Source organism: Loxodonta africana, chromosome 1 (assembly GCF_030014295.1).
Source record: "Loxodonta africana isolate mLoxAfr1 chromosome 1, mLoxAfr1.hap2, whole genome shotgun sequence".
Lineage (NCBI taxonomy): Eukaryota > Metazoa > Chordata > Mammalia > Proboscidea > Elephantidae > Loxodonta > Loxodonta africana.
In genome coordinates, this window is record NC_087342.1 from 21,765,886 (window position 1) to 21,788,054 (window position 22,169).

At 42.3% G+C, this 22,169-nt stretch overlaps 1 protein-coding gene across 1 annotated transcript; it reads right to left on the reverse strand.

Moving 5' to 3' along the window:
• Nucleotides 1–3,479: 3,479 nt before the first annotated feature.
• Nucleotides 3,480–21,298, reverse strand: PLAAT1 (phospholipase A and acyltransferase 1). Its single transcript, XM_023551630.2, has 4 exons — nucleotides 21,179–21,298; nucleotides 13,325–13,463; nucleotides 8,724–8,992; nucleotides 3,480–3,755 (listed from the first exon to the last, which is right to left on the reverse strand). The coding sequence occupies exons 1-4, from the start codon at nucleotides 21,278–21,280 to the stop codon at nucleotides 3,654–3,656; spliced, it is 612 nt and encodes a 203-aa protein (XP_023407398.2). The 5' UTR covers nucleotides 21,281–21,298; the 3' UTR covers nucleotides 3,480–3,653.
• Between the last annotated feature and the right edge of the window lie 871 nt (nucleotides 21,299–22,169).

Here is a 22,169-nt window from a genome sequence, read left to right on the forward strand (position 1 = left end):
TATGAGTGGAAGCCAACTTGATGGCAACTAACAACAACAGATCTCATAGTCTATTAATTAACCAGGCCCATTCCCTGAGTGCCAATTATGTGTCTAATAAGAGCCTTGAGTTTACAATTCTGAAATCTTTGGGACTGACGAATGTTTTCAATAATCCATAGTCAGCAATTTGGTGCTGTAAATAATAGTGTACACTTTGTTTCTCAAACCTACAACATAAACACAAATGCCTATAAAACAAACCTCAGCATCTACATTTTGTTTGCTTTTTCTTTTTCCCCCTTGGGTTCACAGCTCTTTGGAGAGTGATCATTTTCAAAAGGTGCCTAATTGAGTGGCTATTGATAAGATAAAAAGAAAAGTTTTTTTAGCTAAAAAAAAAAACCTGCCTTTGAGTCAATTCTGACTCATAGTGATCCTATAGGACAGAGCAGAACTGCCCCATAGAGTTTCCAAGCAGCGCCTGGTGGATTCCGACTGCCGACCTTTTGGTTAGCAGCCATAGCACTTAACCACTACACCACCAGGGTTTCCTTTTTTAGCTTACGATTAAGAAATGTCCATTAACCTAAAAAATACTATGGATCAGATTCCTTGAGCTGACATATCTGAATTTAGAAGTTTGAGTTTTAGAATCAGAAGATACAATATACTATGACATTTTTTAGATAGTATATATTTTTTTAACTCTTGATTTAATAAATGTATACACAGACTTCCCCTCCCTCCCCCCCACACATTTTTTCCAACAACTTATTAGGTACCTGGTGGGTCTTGATCTTTATTTTAGACATTTTTTTTTCTTGGAATATGACAGAGTGGAACTTTATACCTGACTTTCCTAAAAATACATTTAGAGGAAGGTTTACGAATTGTGATAAAGACATTCAATGAAAAGTATACTGATCGTCAGCATACGGCAAATGATCGCTTACAGGACGAACATCAGACAAACTGGAACCAGTCTTAAGCCACCCATCGCGAAGAATCACCACTTTTATAGAAAATCGATGATTGACTTCGTGAACTTACCTCTAAGGGTGAAAACTTCTGAAGCCTTGAGCACTACCTTTGAGAAAAATGAATCCATGCATTTAATTTATAAGTGGGCTTGTGATGCTACCCAGCACAGCTAAGGCTGCCTTTTGGCGTGGAGACATACAGAATACTCTAGAAAGGTTTGTCTTGAGGATCCTGAGAAGGTTCTCTCTGTCCTCAATTTTGCTCCCTCTCCCACTGGCCATAGTGTTGTAATGCCACCACACACAAGTCTCCTGGTATGGGTTTGAGACTTGCCTTCTGCAGGCATCCTTTATTGAACAGTAAGCACGTCTTGGGAAAGGTAACACACTAAGCTACAGCCAGTCTCACTCTAGTATGAAAATGCTAGAAAGCTGTTCACTGTTTTGACTATTATTTGGAAGCAGTGCATAAAAGGAACAGGAAAGTGAGTTTTGAATAATCATGGAAGGATAGTTTTGGATCTTAATACCAACCAGAAGGCACTTGTACCTCCCCAGTGGACTAGTGGGGGAAGAGTTTTGGGGTTATCTGGATAACCATGAGAATCGGAAGGGGCAGTCAGGGGAAAAGAAGAGAAGAGAGACAGGGTCTCCTCTCGGCTGACTGCAGTACACCACTCCATCTGTTATTATTCTTAACCTTGCAATTAGACTGTATAGTATTTCTGGCCCTGGTGTAAAATGTAAATCAGTTTAATAGGTCCAAGACTTTCACTGAGTCTTCTGTTTACTTTATCTACCATATTTCTAGTTCTTTCACCATGCCCCCCACCCCAATACTTAGCTAAATTTTTTCCTTTTTTTAATGCCATGGTTTTGATGATGACACAAGAAGGATGTCATTTGCTGATAGTGGGGTTTGTGAGTAATGTTATAATGTCTGGGATAGAGACCTGCACCCAGTGTATCCCCACCTGCTGCCAACAAGAATTCTTCTGGAAAAAATTAGAAAGCAGCTTGTTGCACATGATAAACACAATTAATGTCATTGTATCATACACGTGAAGAATGTTAAAAAGCCAAATGTTATGTTACATACAGTATATTTCCCACAAAAAAAAAAAAAGGGCAGTTTAATTTAGCAACCATACCCATTGTTGTCGAGTCTGAAGCCATCGACTAACAGGTTCTTGTCAAGCAGACTGGCGAACTGAAGTCAGCCAGACACAGGGTCGGAAGAACAAAAAAGTTTATTCAGTTTGCAAACTGGGAGACAGGCAGGGTCTCGTAACCTAAGGCTGACAGCTCCCTGAACCAGGGCAGATTTGCTTCTTTTATAGGGAATGACAAACATGCATGAACAGTCTGGGGAGGATCTTCAGTCTTGTGATGTGTGCACAGTCCACATAATTTTAGCAAACAGGCTTTTGCACACGGCTCTAAAAATACTCCACACAGCCCTGAAAAAATGGCGATGGCTTACTACTGCCACCCCTGGAAGGTCACATAGTGGATAGGTTCAAAGTCAGTGCGCCTGTACCTGGCCTCTTGCCTGGAGAAGACAGGAAACCTGGGGATTTGACCAATCACAGTGAAGTGCTGTAAAAGTTGTAACAAAAATGTAGCAAGGGTAGACTTTTTTTGAAAAACAACTATTATGGGTTGGTTAATGACCCTTTTATGACTGCCTGCTTCAAGTCAATATCAACTCATAGTGACCCTATAGGACAGAGTAAAACCGCCCCTGTAGGGTTTCCAGAGAATGGCTGGTGGATTTGAACTGCCGACATTTTGGTTAGCAGCTGAGCTCTTAACCACTGCATCACCAGGGCTCTTAATCAATAAAACGCAAGAATGAAATCCCAACACTCCTTGACTTAGTACGGTAAAATCCTTAAAAAGCTACACGGGATATCGCTTTCTAAACATGGCACTTTAAACCAACATTTAAGGATCTGATGCCAAAGCTAAGAGGATGGAGTCCTTGAAATACCTCAAAATCCAAAGAGAACAATGTAACTCTTTAGAAGTAACATCCCACTCCTGCTTCCCATGTACTCTTGACAGGTGAGTACCTTCCAGAGAAGTTACTCTGGATTTGAAACACTGGAGCAAAGAGAACCTCCTCCTCCCACCCCACCCCATCTACACGAATGCAGGAATATGGGCGTGCACCCTCAAATGGTAGGGAATCTAAGTTCGAAAACTGCCTAACCAAATACTGTCTCCCAGCTTCTTTTCTGACTAGAAGAGGGATATGAATTTAGATGTCAGTCCTCACCATTTGTGGCCCTTAACATTTCTTTCAAAATCATATATAAATGGTTCTTCATCCCTCTAGCAAGTATAAAATAGCTACCCTTAGGGAAAAAGAAAGCAGTATTTACAGTGGGAAGATAAAATGTGACACGATTTTGTTAGGATCCTTTGTTTGCTCATTCAAAAGGCTACTGCTTCTTGTTCAGGCTGCCACAGCAGAGCTATGTAGTCGGGAGAAAAATTTCCTTCCCTCAATGATGAGATAACAGCAGTAAGCAATTTATTAAAGAGCCTGCCATCTATCAATGGAATTTAGAACAATAATGACTCATTGAAAATAAGTATTCATTCCAGGTTTGTTGTTTCGTCTTTTTTTTTTTTTTTCTTCCTCCTCACAAAATCCTTCAGGTCCCTTATCTCTTCAGTAAATTGTTAAAAGTGTTTTGCCCCTTGTCTTTTTGGGAGCAAGCCCAGCAGTGAGAAGGCACCGGCAGCAGCTGTCATAAACCCAATGGTACTTATTGCTCGGTTGGCCTAGAAGGAAACAAGAAACAGAAGATTTTATTCGAAAGGCATCTCACAACATTCACTGAGCTTATTTCCTAAACCCAAGACCCGTCTGAATGTACAATGGTGACATTTAAAATTGCGATGCACAATTAAAATTCTGCATGAATGAAGACGAAGAACTAAATGTGTATTTTTTAGAATTATGCTAAATGTATAGACAGATAGGTAGATATTTCTTGTATTACAGCACCTAACAGTTTATAAACTCGTTACCTGCCCAGTTCCCACTAGTCACCTCAGCGCACGTGTGAGACAGATATATCGCTCACTCCTGTTTTATAAACTTTGGGCTTTAGGGAAGAGGTAAGTCATTTGCTTGAGGTCATACCACCTGGCTCTTTAGGGAGAGGATGGGCCTTAGGAACCATGTGTTTTCCCTCTTCTTCTTCTTCCCCCCCTAAACACACATCGTGTTTTGGTTGGGTCTGTATCAAAATGAATATTTTGGTGTATAAATATATATGGAAACTCTGGTAGCGTAGTGGTTAAGTGCTATGGCTAACCAAAGGGTTGGCAGTTGGAATCCACCAGGCCTTGGAAACTCTATGGGGCAGCTCTACTCTGTCCTATAGGGTTGCTACGAGTTGAAATCAACTCGATGGCAATGCATTTGGTTTATACATTTATGTATAAATTTTTTTTCTCTCTCTAGTGAAATAATTCCTGTGTATTTATAAAATAATTCAGGGATGTGATCTGGGCTAAATACATTTAAGCCCTTAATTTGGCAGATAAATTTTTTATTCCAATAAACAAGAGAATACTGATGTTAACTATGGTGTGAAAAATTATTTTCTCATGCAGGCAAACTAAAATAAACCACTCCCAAGCTCGACTGTCCACAAAGGAGTTCAGACATTGATAGCTTGACTGGCCTTCATCATCATCATCATGGGAGACTTGATGAATATTTATGGTGTTAATGGCACTCAGCTAATATTGCCTTCCATCTGCATGGGTTTGAGTGCAGTTTTATGACCCAAAAGTCATGTCCAGACACTTCAGAGTTATCAGGTATTTGATCAACAGCATTTGTGCTCTGGGATTGAAGAATCAGGCTTTCAAATAAAGCAAACATCTTTCCCAAATGACTTTGGGCACCAGCCCAAGAGCTGGAAAGCTTGACCCAGCTCACACATGAGCATGCCCTCTGTCCATCCCACAGTCTTCCACCACTGTGCCTGTCGCCCACATATTACTGAAACACAACACTGCCTTCCTAACTGTAGCTACTTTGTTGGGAACAGCCACCAAGGACCAGGGCCAGGGAAGAGGCACGATGATAGCAGTGTCAGCTTCCAGCAGGCGTTCACTCCATGATGCTATCCTGTGGTCTGTGGGGAGAAGACTTGGAACTGGGACTTCCTGTCCTCAGTTGTCAGGGAGAACGGCACCGGCAAACGACTTGGCCCTGACAAATCCTATTTTAATTTTATGTTTATTTGCTTGTTAATTTATTTATTGATCATGTTAAATTAGTGACTACCTAAACCAGCTCCCAGGGGAGAGTCAGAACTCACTGCAACACAGAGCTAATTATAACGCATGTGGGGAACCAAAAGGGGTAGGGAGATACAAGACCCAGGACAAACTCCCAAAGAGGGCAGAACCAACAATTAGACAGGAACCAAGGCCTATAAGTCAAGCCAGGTCCTAACGCAACTGCAGCAGATGCTGAGATTTCAAGAAGGCCTGTTGCAGGAAAATGGAGCAAGCAGCAATGCAAAAATATGAAGGCGCAGTTGGTGTCTTTAAAGAAGGTGTCAAACAGCAGCAGGGCGTGGATTCACCAGTAGGCAGGGTATGACGCACAGATTTATTTGTGCTTACCTACTCATCTGTAGTGCACAATTCACAGGGGTGAGTAAGTAAGCACAAGTAAGCCCGTGCATACCTTGCTTATCGGGAAATCCATCCCTAAGCGGGATGCATCCCTGGAAAGCGTCAGGATCCTGAGGATAGGTGACCCCGGCTAGATCCAGGCCTAAATGACTGAGCATCTTTCAGCCACTAGAAACCCCAGATATTGGGAATATCCCATAAATCCAAGAGGCCTGGGGAGGGGATGGAGAACTTGATCCCAAACCAAAGTCCAGACACCGTCATAATCAGACCACTTTCAGCAGGGCGTGCAGTTTCTCAAATCCCTAAACGCTCACGCCTTTTAGGTTGCATTCTAGATGACAAAATCCCACGTAATTTGGATGAGCCCTCGGGGTGACATGAAATGGGGTCTGACCTGCAAGACTGTAACACCCCTGGATGTTCTTGGTTAACCAGCAAGAGCAAAAGCTTTCACTTTACGGCTTACTTAGGATTAGAAGACTCCAAATCCGACTCTGGACACTTCGTCCTTTACAAGGATTTCTGTCTGTGGGCCGTTGGAAAGCCCTCCATCAGAGAATCTGCACACCCAGTGAAACGTGGAGTAGACGAGTCCGGACATCAGTGCGGTAAGGTCAGGATGGCTGCAGGGTTTATCAAAATGTCTCTTCCCTGAGGGTCTATGGCTGCAGTGACAGACATTGAAGCACAGTCAGGGCATGTTCATGGGTCAGCTTGTCCGGGTTATGTAAGGGTGCTGTCACCTTCCACAAATCTAGACACATTGATAGCCTTTCTAGACTACAACAGTAACAAATGTTGGTTTTAGAAAATGTGAAAAATACAGAGGAGCACAAAAATAAAAAGAAAGTTGTCCCACAACTTTCTATCCTTTTAATCTTCCTTACGCATTTACATTTTCTTTTAAATTGAGGAACTACATAACCATCCTCCAAGAAAACTCTTCTACTGTCAAGGCTCCTAAGCCGTAAGCCAGCTGTCATCAAGTCGATTCTGACTCACGGGGATCCTGGGCGCAGGAAAGTGGAATTGCGCTCCGAGGGGTTTTCAAGGCCCAAAGTTCTAGAAGTAGACCAGCAGGTATTTCTCCTAAGGTGCCTCTGGGTGGACTTGAACTGCCAACCTTTTGGTTAGTAGCTGTTTGTGCCACCCACTTAAAAGAACCAAAAAAAAAAAAAAAAGAATCCAATACTAGCTATTATTATAATGTAATTAAAAATAACATCCACCTTAAAAAAACCCAAACCCAGTGCTGTCGAGTCGATTCCGACTCATAGCGACCCTATAGGACAGAGTGGAACTGCCCCATAGAGTTTCCAAGGAGCGCCTGGCGGATTCAAACTGCTGACCCTTTGGTTAGCAGCCATAGCACTTAACCACTACACCACCAGGGTTTCCTATCACGCTGTTTTTTGGGATAGATAATATGTAACACACTGTGTTATGAAATTTCAAAAATTTCATATCATCTTTAAAATGGGCTCAGTTTACAGATTAATCCAAACCAAACCCTGTTGAGTCGATTCCGACTCACAGAGACGCTATAGCACAGAGAAGAACTACCTTATAGGGTTTCCAAGGAGTGGCTGGTAGGATTTGAACTGCGAACCCTTTGGTTAGCAGCCATAGCTCTTAACAGCTGCGCCACCAAGGCTCCAGTTTAGAAATTAGGAAACTGATATTCAGAGAGGGTTAAAGAACACGCCCTGGGTCACTCAGCTAGTAAGTGGTGAAGGCAGGGTTTTGGCACAGACCAGCAGAACTCCAGAGCTTGGGTGGGTTTTTAAGGCCAGCATCGCAACATCTTCCTCAGAACCTGCTGGGACCAGTTTTACTATTTGTTGAGGAATAATTAACTTTTCAGGGTCATGAGTCTACTAGTTTGCAGCTACACCGTGAGTTTTCCACGCGAAGGTGGGCAGGAATTTGTGTGTGTGCCCTAGGTAGCAAACTCAATTCTGACTCAATTTATCATTACATGTGAATAGAACGTTCAGAATGTTCATGTATTTCCTGATAAAAATGAATTCTCAATTAAATCATTTCCTAATGAAAACAAATGTATCTTTTCATTATGTTGCATGTCCCATTTTTCCAAGCTTTCCAGAGAAGAGTTATCACCTCATTCCTTAGAAGTTAATATAACTGATGCACCATTTCAAGATACTGGAAGCCTTGTATAAATTAGAGATATTAAAATGTTATGGCATAATTCTGAGAATTTTCAAAGTCTCCTTTTTTCCAGGTTTCATAAGTAACCACTCTGGAAGTTAAAACCTGTTCAATTATTTTCTGTATTTTACTTTTAAAAATTAACGCTGCCATTTGGATCTGGGATGAAGAAGCCTTCTTCTTGAAAACAACTTTAAATACTCATTCTCATACCACCCTAATAAGTCCTTGGGGCCAAGCGTTAAGGATGTAGCTGGACTGGTGGGGCTTCAGGACAACTGAATCAAGCATACTGTTAGTTAGGAATCCACCAGCCTGCAAAGTAATGGTGGTGGCTGATAATATCGCAAGTGACCTTCGGACTAAAGCCAGTTAACCCATTAAAAATCTTATCCAGAAGTTCCACGACTCACGAGATCTACACAAACACGTTTCCTTAAAATTACTATTGCAAGGAAATGGAAAACATTTACAAACCCACAAAGATATGTCAGCCGTTGGCCTCTATCAACTAACGAAAAAGGAACTCAGGTTTACCATCTACGTTTTTGGCAAAACGTACTCAAAAAGGTCAACATTCTTTTCAGCATATCCTTTTCAGTATATGAGGGGATGTATTTAAAATTGCTGTAAGCTAGGGTAATGAGAAAAAAATTGAAGAATGAAGTACAATAAGGCGGAGAGAAAGATATGGTCCTCTTGATTTCAAGTCTCTTCTAGTACCAAACTCATGGTATCCCGTTTGGACATTAACGTGCTGAAAGACGTTGGACAACTCAATACCCTTCTCTGTCCTTCAGTGCCCTCTCTTCTTATTCTTTTCATTTGTTTTGAAGCCTGGGAGCTTTATAATCGTCAATAGTTCTCATGCTGCCAACGTAAGAAGCTTCTTGTATCCCCCAAAGAAAAACTAACCTGCTCTGAAACTCCTTCTCCATAGCGAAGCAAAGTCACAAAATGCTCACAGTTGTTGTCAAATATGTCATACGCCACCTCCTGTCCAATAACAAACTCTGACCTTTGCATGACTTCTTCCACGGGAAGAGGGGCGTATGTTTCGTCGTATTTGTTGTTTATTCGATATGTGTCGTTTCCCACGACATCCTTCAAGAGCTGCATCTTCACCAGAGCCTTTCTGCTGAATATAGACTTGGCACTTGTAAATGACGCAGGAATACTATCCTCTGTAGGGAGAAGTCTGGTTAGTAAGATATCGTGGCCCAGCCCAGTGAACTCCAATGCCATCTAAATATGCTAGAAGCACTGGGATGTCTAAACCCAGCTCCGTTCCTAACTTTTCATCAAACCAGAAGCCACCCAACTTTACTGACCTAAAGCACTTATTCTATAATTTATCAGTAACACTTCCTCAATACTGTATGAGTAAGAATATAAGAAAACCTGTTTGAAAATTTATGATCTCCTCATACAACAAATTGGGTGAGAACACTACCCATTCTCCTCATTCATGGGGAAACAGTTGACTACTGATTGGTTGTATCATTAGAGATCTTGGTACATCTTTCTAACATAGCACAGATAAGTTTAACCCATTGCTGTTGAGTCGACTCCAACTCATGATGACTCCATGTGTGTCAGAGAAGAACTGCACTCCATGAGGTTTTCCATGAATCTAATCTTACAGAAGGAGATCATCAAGCCTTTCTTCTGTGACACCACCAGATGGATTCCAAATTTCAACCTTTTAATTAATAGCCAAGCACAAATTGCTAAGATTATCACCTGCTTTTTCTATAAAGTAGTCTCCTGTGCAGTACGTGAACCCTTCCAAACTAGTATAGTGCGTTCCAAATTAGCGGTAGTGCATCGCGACCAGATGGCTCCTTCTGATGCCTATGCTGCACTCTTCACGTCCACCTCCACTTTTTACATTTGTTCTTTCAACTAGGCTTCTGCCTTGGCTCCTGATTTCCTGTTCTGAAATGTGCATGGTTCCCCAGTTCTGCAAGAGGTTGGGGCCCTACTTTTCTCTTGCCAGGTCCTTTTACTAAGAAACTAAGTCCTGATCCTGAGCCCTAACCTAGTAGGCACTGTCCACCAGACATGGCCTCTTGCTATGCCCTACTCACCAGTTACAACGGTCCATTGCCCACCACCCCATCTTAGCAGCCTTTATTGGTGAACATTTGTCTAGGCTACCAGGAACCCTGGACCCTGACCTGCCACTTCTCGGTACCTGAGGCTGGGCAGACAACTCCTCTGTAGGCAGGTCTAACACTGGGCCCTGGGCCCTCTCCAGCTGCGCCAACTGCTATGCTTGCCTATATTCAGGTGAGCCATGAGAGGAAGAGTATATAACCAGTGTTTAAAACCTTCCTTTTTATTTATGACTAAAAGCAAATTTTCTTTTCCACTCCTGTTTTTTATATCCTCCAAGCTCCTTCTCAGTTTCCAGTGAAAATTCTACACACTAAAAACTCTTACACATTAACAGTTCTTCGAACAGACCTAGCCTATTTAGAACTACTAAACTGTGTTGTTGCTGTCATTGCCTTTTTTTTTTTTTTTTCTCTTCTTTTTTGACCAGCCCAATGTCCTCAATTTACAGATGAGGAAATTGAATCTTGGTGCAGTATACTGGCTTGCAAAAGATCATACAGGAAGGTAACGATATAAACTAGAACAGAATTTCAATCTACAGGATCAAAGCTCAGCCCTTGAACCACACTAACGTGGAGTTTAAAACCTATGAAATATAAGGAAACAGCACCAAGTGCCATGTTATTTTCCAGATGGGAAACCTGCAGAGATAATATGGTTTATATGCTTCTAGACCTTCCAGAAACTAACAGTTCTGAATTGTAAATGCCATTTTGTTTGCCCTTTCCATTCAAAATATTTCAGAACCAGAGGCAAACAGCTCAAAGTGTTGCAAAAACCATTGCATTAAAAATTCTCTCAAGTTAACAGGGTAGTAAGACTCAGACCTATAAATACTTTTCTTTAAAGATATCTCGAGGAAAAAAATACCCAAGTGATGTGTTATTTACATCCATTTTTTCTAATAAATTTGTGTTCATTTCTAACCATTTAAATAACATACAAATAACTATAAATGTGACACTAGAAATCACCCATCACCTTGCCATTCAGAAATGATTCCTTCTATTTTTTTTTTTTTATTATTTGTATGTGATTTCATTTTATTTTTCTTTATCAACACATACGGTAGGTGTGGGTATGTATGTGCATTCATGTGTGCATACATTACTTTTTTGCAAGCTTAGCATTATATTGTATATTGCGTTTTTTAATCTGGAATTCTCCAGTAAATATTATAGCAAGACAATTTCAGTGATATGGTTTTTAATGGCTGTTATCGCGGCTATTGTTTTTGTCTATACAGCGCCCCATCCCACCATTGCCTATTTCTTCCTGGAAAAAGCCCTAACTGGGTCAATCATGGAATACCCTTCTCCTAGGCACAGAGACGTTCCAGTGATGGATACGTGACCCACACTGGACCAAGTAGAGTCATTCTCCATGATTTTTCTAACAGCAACAAGAGGTAGGAAGTAACTCTTTCTCCAGTTGGTTCACAAGGATATAATACTGAGAGCCGAAGGCTGCTAATGACCATCGGTTCAGTGCCTTGGAGAGACATAGCCTGGGGATAAAGACAACATATAGAAAAGCAGACGGGCAACAGAGGGTCTTGGTAGTCAAAGGCCTAGATCCAGGCATCCTGGGGCCAGCACCCCCTCTACCCCCTGTGCATTTTCCCTCAGTGAAGCAATTAATTTGCCATTTTGCTTAAGCTTATTCTAGTTTGCTTTCTGTTACTGGCAAGTAAAGAGTCTTGACAAGCACCAAAAGCCCGAAAAACCAAACCCGTTGCCATCAAGTCTTTTCTGACTCATAGCGTCACTACAGGACAGAGTAGAACTGCCCCATAGCGTTTCCAAGGACCGGCTGGTGGATTCCAATGGTCAAATTTTTGGTTAGCAGCTGAGCTCTTAACCACTGCACCAAGTACAGATACCTAATATTCTTCCGTAGTCAAGTCATTGTCCATTTTTAAAATCATTATAAATAAGGTAGAAGTGAATACCCTTATATACAGACCTTTGTCCACGTCTCTAAGTATTTCCCAAGAGTCTACTCCTGCGATATAATTACAGGGTTAGCACATATGCACTCTTTTAACACTCTTAACAAGTATTGTTCAATTGTTTTTTTTTTTTGAATGATTTTATCGATTTATATTTCCATCAATAGTATATTTCTGTTCATTTCACTATATCCTTATCAACACTGATCATTATCATTTTTTAAGCTTTACTAATGGTATAAGTATAACATCTGTCATTGCTTTATTTTCCAATTCCCAGATAACTAGAGAATTGAAGTTTTTTATTAGTTTTTTTGCTTTTATTCTTCTACTAGCTGTTCACAATTCTTCATCCATTCATTCGTTGGGACTTTGGTGTTTGCTGTTCCCAGGGTCTGGAACAATCTTTCCCCAGATATCACGTGACTGCTTTTCTCATCTCTTTCTAGTTTTTCCTCAAATGTTACTTATGAAATTTTCCTGGGCACCTTATTTAAAATCACAGCATCCTCCTTGTCCACCCGAGGCACTTCCCGTCCCACGTCCCTGATTTATTTTTCTCCATATCCCTTATCTCATTTTAACATTTATTTGGTTCATGGTCTGTCTCATCCTAGTAGAATGTAAGTCCCACTTCTCAGGGAGATTTTTATGTATCCCCAGCAGCTAGAACAGCATTTGGCACATAGTAGGCAATTTATAAGGAGCCCTGGTGGTGCAATGGTTAAAGAGCTTGGCTGCTAACTGAAAGGTTGGTTGTTAGAACCTACCAGTGGCTCCGGGGGAAAAAGACCTGGCGATCTACTCCCTTAAAGATTATAGCCTAGGAAACCCTGTGGGGCAGTTCTACTCCATCCTAAAAGGTTGCTATAAGTCAGAATCAACTCGAAGACACACAACAACAGGGAATCTATAAGAAGCCCTAGTGGGGCAACAGGTAAATACTCAGCTGCTAACCAAAAAGTTGATGGTTCAAGTCCACCCCGCTGCTCTGAGGGAGAAAGACCTAGCAATCTGCTTCCATAAAGATTACAGCCTAGAAAACCCATGAGGCAGCTCTACTCTGTCCTATTGAGTTGCTATGAGTCAGAATCAGCTTGATGGCACCTAACAGGTAATCTATAAATACATGCTCAATGCATTGAAACCATCTATCTGTGTGATACAAATACTGACTACTGTCATGTTTAAATATTTTCCTCAGCTTGTTATTCTGATGTGTGATTTTCTTTTAATCCAGAGGTTTTAAATTTTGATCTCAGTCAGCCTTTGTGATTTCTTCAATACCACTATGGGCTTAGACAGTCCTTTCCTAGACCTAGATCAGCTAGATTTATCTATTTTCCACATTTTATTTCTGTTTTGGTTTATGATTTCATTCGTTATCTCTTCTTGTAACAGGAAACCTAAAAAGCTCCCAGGAGACACTGGACGCAAACCTTACCTAGAGGTGCTATGTTGATAACGTAACCATCACCCAGGTATAGCGCCCAGTGCTGATAGCCAGGACGAAACACTTCAATCAAGTCCCCCAGCTGGGGGTTGCCAGGGTAGTTCAAACTAAAGCAACCATTAAGCGCCATCTGCAATGACAGACACAGAGAGAATCTATCTGATAAAACGTGCCATAATTTAAAATTTCCACATAACGATACAGAATTTCTTGGGATTGCACTCCTTATTAATGACTTAGACTTACACCACTGCCCTTTTCTCTGAATGATTCCAATACTGAATTATGTTTGCACACATCTGCACAAGTGGAAAAAGAATTTGTCTGTTACCACTTAACTTTCCGTAGTAATGTTTCTCATCTCAATCAATCCCAGAGACCCTTTATTAAAACAAGTATTTTATAGTTCTCTCTTTACATCCAGAAATTCATGGATAATATAACTTACCTATGTACAACATGGAAACCCTGGTGGCGTAGTGGTTAAGTGCTACAGCTGCTAACCAAAAGGTCGGCAGTTGGAATCCGCCAGGCGCTCCCTGGAAACTCTATGGGGCAGTTCTACTCTCCTATAGGGTTGCTATGAGTCGGAATCAACTCGACGGCAGTGGGTTTGGTTTTTGGTTTATGTACAACATTTCAAAAATATTAGCACGATACCATATTTGTGACAAAAAGAAGAAATAAAATGAAAATAAGTTTATAATAATATGTTTTACTACGTAAATGCTCTGTCCATGACTCCATTAAACGACACCATAAAACGTCTATAGGCTTGCACTTACTTAGCATGAAAAAGTCAAGATTAAGGAGAAGATCAGAAGGCTTCCATACAGCAGCATAGTAAAATCAAAGAGCAGAGGTATGGTGGATGTTAATATTCTAGGAATATTAAAAATGGTGTAAAAAATATATTATAAAAGATAGTCTGTCATTTTATTTAAATAGAGAGAGGTTCCAGGCTCAGATGAATATCCAGCCAGATTCAGCCATAATGCAGGATACAGACATTTCTTCCTTGTTCCTTGGGTATTGTATGTAGCTTGCCCTTGGTCACTGTAACAACCACAAATGCCCTCAGAGATTGCCACCATTCCCCTTACCGTCCCACTTACTGATTCCTCACTTGCTGTTTCCAGAAACAGGGCAAGGTGGTCAACAAAAGTGGGACAACTTAGAAGGTTGGGGAGTTAGTCATACTGATGAACATGTCCAAACATTCTAAGTTTGGTAGACTTGCAAGAGGCTTTTTTTTTCCCCCGTTAAATCAATAATTTTCAGAAAACACATACATTTCTAAGAGTTGATTTTTATGGAAAGTTACATTTTCCAGGTTTGAGACAGAAGTAGAGAGATTTAGCAAGAGGAAGCGATGCCACTCTATCAACAATTTAAGGGAAATTGCATGCCATACCCACGTTGAATCTCTACTTGAAGACAGAGTGCTCGTCATCATCTCCAACTCTGACGCAGACATGTACACTCATTCACCAAATAAATTCAAGTGCCAGAAATGGAAACTTCCAAATCATCTCAATTATAATTATAATAGCACAGGGGAGGGACTTGGGAATATAGACTATCATTTTTCTGGCACTCTAACAGTCTTTTTTACAACAATTAATATTGGGAGGGTGTTTTCCCAAGTATTTCTACACCATCTGGTGAAAACTTCAATCATCACGCAGTCACAGAAACGTGGCCAAATGTAAGCTGCCCATCTGTTGAAAAATAACTCTTAAAACAACTTCATGGAACCCATTAAGTCCAACCACCCTCTCAAATATGTCTGAGTCTTATTCGTATGGCAGTTCGCAATTTGGCCACGTGGGTACTAAAAAGAAAAACAGATAATTATCTATGATATAAACAAACACATTTCCCATGAACAAGAATCAACAAGCACACACAGCTGCCTACTAGAATTCCTAGACCTAGCCAAGCGGATAATAATAATCACCATTGGAACACATGGTACTTTGTAGTGTAACATTTTTTTTTTCAAATGTACTATCTTAATTAACCCTACTTAACGAAAAACAAAACAAAAACACAGGATTATTTCAGTTAACTCTTACATTATTAGCCCATTTTACAGATGAAAACCCATAGTGACAAATGCCAACTTTTGGAAAAAACTGACTAAAATCCTTATTAAAATGTGGAGGGAAAAAGAACTGGATTAGGTGTGAAAGTTGTGGGCTCTTGTCTCAGGTCTTCCACTTGCTAGTTCTATGACTTTGGGCAAGTCACTCAACATTATCCAAGGCTCAGTTTCCTCATCTCTAAGATAGGAATCAGGGCAGTGATGGTTCAGGGGTAAAAGTCTCACCTTCCATGTGCGAGACCTGGACACGATTCCTTGCCAATGTTCCTTATACACAGCTACCACCTGTCTGTCAGTGGAGGTTTGCACGTTGCTGTGATGCTGAACAGGTTTCCGTGGAACTTCCAGATTAAGACAGGACAGGAAGAAAGACCTGACGACCCAATTCCAAAAATCAGCCAGTGGAAACCGTATGGATCACAACAGCCTGACCCCATTGTGCATACAGTCATCATCATTAGGGGCTGACTTGAAGGCAGTTAACAAGATGGAAATAAGAATATGGGGCAAATTTATATATTTCAAAAAGCTGTTGCAAACAACCCTTCGTGAACTGTTAAAAAGCTGTTGCAAGGGGTTTGTGAACTGGCAAGAGCTACACAGGCGGACGGTAAAAGAGAAGCGGCTTTCTGCAAAGATAAGGTTTAGCTATTGTTCATGGCTTACACATAGGTTCAGTTTCTTATCCTCTCTTGCTGCCACAATAATTCTGTGGGATGGGTGATTCTGCTGCAAATTTTTAATACATTTTATACAGTTTCAATTTCTGACATACAGTTCATAAACTGATTTACGATGCATAAATTCATTAATTTCATAAAGGCTATCATAGTTATGGGGTCCTTGTGGCGCAGTGGTTAAGTGCTTGGCTGCTAATCAACAGGTCGGCAGTTCGAATCGACCAGCTGCTCCTTGGAAACCCTACGGGCCAATTCTACTCTGTCCTATAGGGTTGCTATGAGTTGCAATCAACTCGATGGCAGTGGGTTTAGTTTTTGGGTTCATCATAGTTATAAAGAGAGGTGACACAATCAGGAACAATATTTTATGAGAGTAACCCCTCATGAGACTAAGAGAGGTGCCTTAGGGCTAGTGTACAAGGGGAAATATGAGTGAGTCTACACTCAACATTTAGAATCACAGCAACTCACTGTTGAAAGTTACTTTAGATTTTATCCAGTCCGACGGTCCTGAAACTTGTTTTTATCAGCTGGCCTCTTGTATCAAACCAAGTAACAGATGGACCACAAAAATTAAGCTGTAAAAAAGCAACATTACCCAGATGAAATCATACAAATGGACATAAGAGCCCCATCTCCTCCTTGTCCCCACTGTTGTTGCTCCTGAGGCCCCCTGGGACCTCAGAACTTCTAGGAATGTAGTTTGATAGGGTCCCTATGAGTCAGAATCGACTTGATGGCAATTGGTTTGGTTTTTTGGTTAGCCCTATTCCGGAGTCCTGGTGGCACAGTGGTTCAGTGTTCAGCTGCTAACCAAAAGGTCAGCAGTTCAAATTTACCAGGCACTCCTTGGGAACCCTGTGGGGCAGTTCTGCTCTGTCCAAAAGGGTCACTATGAGTTGAAATCGACTTGACAGCAATGGGTTTAGTTCTATTTCAACTCCCTCATTTTTAGAACAAAGGAAATAGAACCAGGCAGGTAATGTGACTTGCCCAAGGTCATGAGTTAGTTTACAAAAGATTTTCAACAAATGATGCTGGATCCACTGGACATTCATAGGTCAAAAACAAACAAAACCACACACAACCTTAACCTAAGTCTCACACCTCATACAAAAAATTAACTCAAGACGGATCATGGTAATAATTGTAATGTATAAACCTGTAAAACTCTTAGAAAACAACATAGAAAATCTTCAGGCTCTAGGGCTAGGCAAAGGGTTCTCAGACTTGATACCACAAGCATGACCCATAAAAGGAAAAATTGATAAACTGGGCTTCCTCGAAATTAAAAACTTTTGGACTGTGAAAAACCCTGTCAAGAAGACAAAAAGACAAGCTATAGAGTGGAAGAAAATATTTGCAAACCACAGATCTGACAAAGGACAAGTCAGAACAAACAAACAAAAAAACCTCTCAAAACTCAACAGGAAGAAAGTAAACAATCCAATTAGAATATGAGCGAAAGACATGAAGTGACATTTCCCAAAGAAGGTATACAGATGGAGAAAAAAAAAACAAAACACAGGAAAAAATGCTCAACACTATTAGTTGATTCCAACTCAATGACCTAAAAGGGCAGAGCAGAACTGCCCCACAGGGCTTCCAAAGAGTAGCTGGTGGATCTGAACTGCTGACCTTTTGATTAGCAGCCAAGCTCTTAACCACTGTGCCACCAGGGCTCCAAGTCATTAGAGAAATGTAAATTAAAGTCACAATCAGATATCACTACACACCTATTGGAATGGCTATAGTAAAAAATAGTGACAGCATCAAATATTGGCAAGGATTCAGAGACACTACACCCCTCATACATTGCTGACCGGACTGTAATACGGTACAGCCACTCTAGAGAACAGTTTGGAAATTTCTTAAAAACTAAATGTGCAACTACTATTCAGCCCAGCAATTGCACTCCTGGGCATTTATCCCAGAGAAAAGAAGATGGATGCTCACATAAAACTTTGTACATCAATGTTCAGAGCAGCTTTATTCACGATAGCACCAAACTGGAAACAACTCAAATGATCTCCAACCAGTAGATGGTTCACCAAGCTGTGGTACGTCCATACCGTGGAATACTCACTGAGCAATAAAACGCAACAAACCATTGATACACACAACAACCTGGATAAATCTCCAGAGCATCACGCTGAGTGAAAAAAGGGGGGAAAAAAAAACCGCAAAAGGTTACATAGTGTCTGATTCCATTTATCTAGCATATTTGAAATGGCAAAGTTATGGAAATGGAGAACAGATTAGTGGTTTCCAGGGAATAATGAGGGGATGGGAGGTAAGTGGATGTGGCTATAAAAGAAAAACTTGAGGGATTCTAGTGGTGACGGAAACCTTCTGTATCCTGACTGTGCCGATGTCAGTATTCTGGCTGTGATACTGCACTGTTTTGCAAGATGCTACCCCTGAGGAAAACTGGCTAAATGTACAAGGTTTCTCTCTCTGTATTACTTCTTACAAATGGAGTTCTACAATGTCCTATAGGGTCGCTATGAGTCAGAATCGACTTGACGGCAGTGGGTTAGTGGGTTATATATGAATCTACAATTATCTCAAGATAAAAATTTTGATTAAAAAAAAAAGCGAGGAAGAGCAATGCTCTTTTTCTGCAGAACAGAGAGCCAATCTAGTGACGTTAAATTGAGGCTGTTTTTAGCTGCATATGAGGAAACACTGCCTTTCATTGAAGGCAATCCAAGAATGAAATGGGACACCTTGTGCAGATGACAGTCTCTGGCACTAAGAGTGTTTAAACAGAGCCAGGGTTGATAAAAATACAATTCCTATGGCGTGACAGGTCTTCTAAGGTCCCTTTCAACTCTAATGTTCCCTGATTCTATGTCCTAGAAACTGTGCTAAGTGTAGATCTTATATCGGCACCACAAAGTAGACATAATTATTTGCCTGGCTTTAAAGATGAGGCAACTGAGGCTCAGAGCAGTGCAGGGAGTCACCCAAAGTCACAGAGCTGAAAGGGTAGCGCCCACACGTGAGCCCACACCCGAATTCAGATTAGCCTGCCTCCAAGGTCAGGCTCATCAAGGCCTCTCCCCATTCTCACTATGGTACCATCCTCGCTGACATTTGCGCAGCCCTTCTCACTCACTGGGAGACTGGTTAAGGACTCTGAGCTGATTATGATGATCACCATTTTAAAGACAAGGAAATGAAAACTCAGACGAGTGACGTGTCAGACCTAAAATCACACCGGTACCAGAATTCAATTCCAGGTCTGTCGCCTGACTCCAGACTCCACGCTTTTTCTGTATACCACTGGGTAACCTCATTAACCAAAAGGACTGCTACTAAACATTTCAGCTTTTCTCGCTTCTAAACCACCCATTAGATGGGCACGCTGCCAAAGCACGAAGAATATATATTTCCCCTAGCAACCCAAGGAGTTTTTAACCATTCATATGGAGAACCAGGGAGTGATGGGAAATGGAGCTTGGCTGGGGAACTCTTGCTCCTCTCCTGTAGGGGATAGAGTGCCAAGGTGGGGCTGGAAGCATCTATACCTCAGGCAGATGACTGTAACCCAACTGCCTCGATAATCTGACTTACATGGATCCACCCCTTTCATTCAGGCACAAGTCTGAATTTAGTGTTTCATAAGTACAAAACAACACAGGACCAGTTAAAGGTACGTTTGCAAAGTCCTCTGTTGCAATCTGTGGGCATCACCTGTGAGACAAAAACATTTCATTTTAACACGTCGTCGGCATAGAACTGTTGGACTAGTTTATAATAGACAATGGCATAAAGGTAAGTCATTTCCCCTCTCAACTACCAAAACAGGCTGCCTTGTTTATAGCTCAGTGTTGGTCCCTGGGATAACTACTCCCAGCACAGACAGGGAGAGTCTGATTAACCACTGTTCATATCCATGAAGGCACCTGTGTTACAGAAATACTAAAAGAGCTTTTCACACACTACTACGCAAGAGAAGGCACCATTACAGGCCAGCCCTAGTCCAACAATTTCCAATTTGATTTGGATGCTTTCCCATTCCAGCTACGTTGTTCATTCTTAATCCTGCTACGCTTTGATGCCTCCATGAAGCTCTGCATCCCCAGACTAACTCACAGACCAAGTAGGGCTGCAAGCACTCTTGGTTTGATATTCTTACTCTCCAGCAGAGGGTTCTACTCATAGGCGAAATTAATCACCCTCAGCCACAGTAATGTCATTCTCTGCTTGGAATGCTTCCAACGTTCCCATCCTGCCCTCTATAATTTTGCCCTCTTTGTACATCTCTGCCCTCTAGGCAACACAATCTCCCCATCCTCACCTAGAGATGTTTATTCATTTTACTAACACTTAATCTTCTACTTGGAATGCACTGCCGACCATTTTCAAACAACCCGAAATGACCCACTCTTAAATAACCAGGGCCGATGTCACCTGCTTCACCAGGTCTTCCTCCAGTCAGACCTAAGTGATGTCTTCTTCTGAGTTTCCACAGTGCTCTACAGCTAATGGCTCATTCCACTTTCAACACCTGCGTTAGTTACTAGTGTCTGGGGAATTTTCTCTTCTGCTGGATGGAAGGGCTGGTTCTTGTTTATCCCTTCGGTTTCTAGCAGAATGCCTGGGACAAGTAACTGCTGAGCAAATGTTCAATGAATGAAGGAACGAGGAGCCCTGGCGCAGGAAGGACACCAGTGGCTGGGTTCTTCCAGCACATGAATTTGAATGCCAATAGAACACCACCATCCGTACTTCCAAGATCTAAAATTGTATAACAATAATTACTTTTACCATTATTTATATTCCCTTCAGTGAGGGCATAGATTTAAAGAGCCCTGGTCTGAGAATACACTGACTGGGTTTCTAGTCCCAGTTCTGCCACTTCGTGACTGTGTGACCTCGGGAAGCAAGTTTCTTTTTCCCTGAGGACCACCGTTCCCCCACTTGTTTTTAAGAGGGGGTGGGTTCGATTAGATGCTAATGATCCTTCGAACTTTACCTGTTCAACAAGTCGTTTAAACACGTTTACCGTGGGGCCTTGACATCCTCCCTACCGCCCTCATCCCAACACACCTCGCTCTTAAGCCGGAATCGTCTTTCCCCTCGGGTCAGCAGCCGCAGGTGTCTGGGGGTCTCCCTGACCTCACAGCTGCTACCCTTCCTGCTAGCGGCCATGGAACGACTCCATCGGCAGACGACAAAGGCCAAGGCGGCAGCAGCCGACCGCCGCTCGGCGCCTCCCTCCGGAGCCAACGCCAGCCCCGCCTCGCGGCGCCACCCAGAGGACCTGGCGCGGGGACCCGGGCCCGGCGCGCGCGCCATGCCTGCAGCGTCCCCATCGCGCGCGCCCGGCGCCCCGGACGCCGCCGCGCAAGCTCGCTCGTGGCTGCCGCACTCAGGCAGCCGCCCGCCCCAGGGCCCGGATGCGGCCCTCCGACTGGGCCTGCGCGGCCAGGAGCCCCTCTGTGGGCGCAAACGACTCCCGAGGTGTTCGCCTTGGCGCGCCCTTCCACGCGCACACACTGCCACATCCACGCGCTCCATCCCGCATCCTCCCCACCCCAAAGAGCACGAACACAACACCCGCCCTGCCCTGGCCGCACGCACCGCCAAACACACACACACACACTCCACGGGCAAAGCGTAGCCCCAGCGCAGCACCGTGCCTAACCAAGGACAGCACACCCAGCCACGTGGACATTTCGGCAACAAACGTTTGTGGTACCAGTTGTGTTAGGCTCTCTGGTAATTAAGATAAACCGTATCCTTGATCTCAAGAGATGTTCGTGTACAGTCATGAATACACACTACACCCGCAAAAAAGTATCAACTCCCCCCCGCGCACCCTTTCCCCAGCTCTACACAAATTGCTAAATGGCAGAAGGGACCCTGCTCCCCTCAGGCACCTTTGTCTTTGACACAGCAAAAGGTGGGAGAAAGGAGTGGCCTTAAAAAAAAAAAAAAAAAAAAAACTCCCTGCCACCTACTGCAAACACACACACACAATACGTTCTCCTGCTCTTGATCCAGCGCCCAAGGCCCTTGAGGACACGCAAGGACTCCC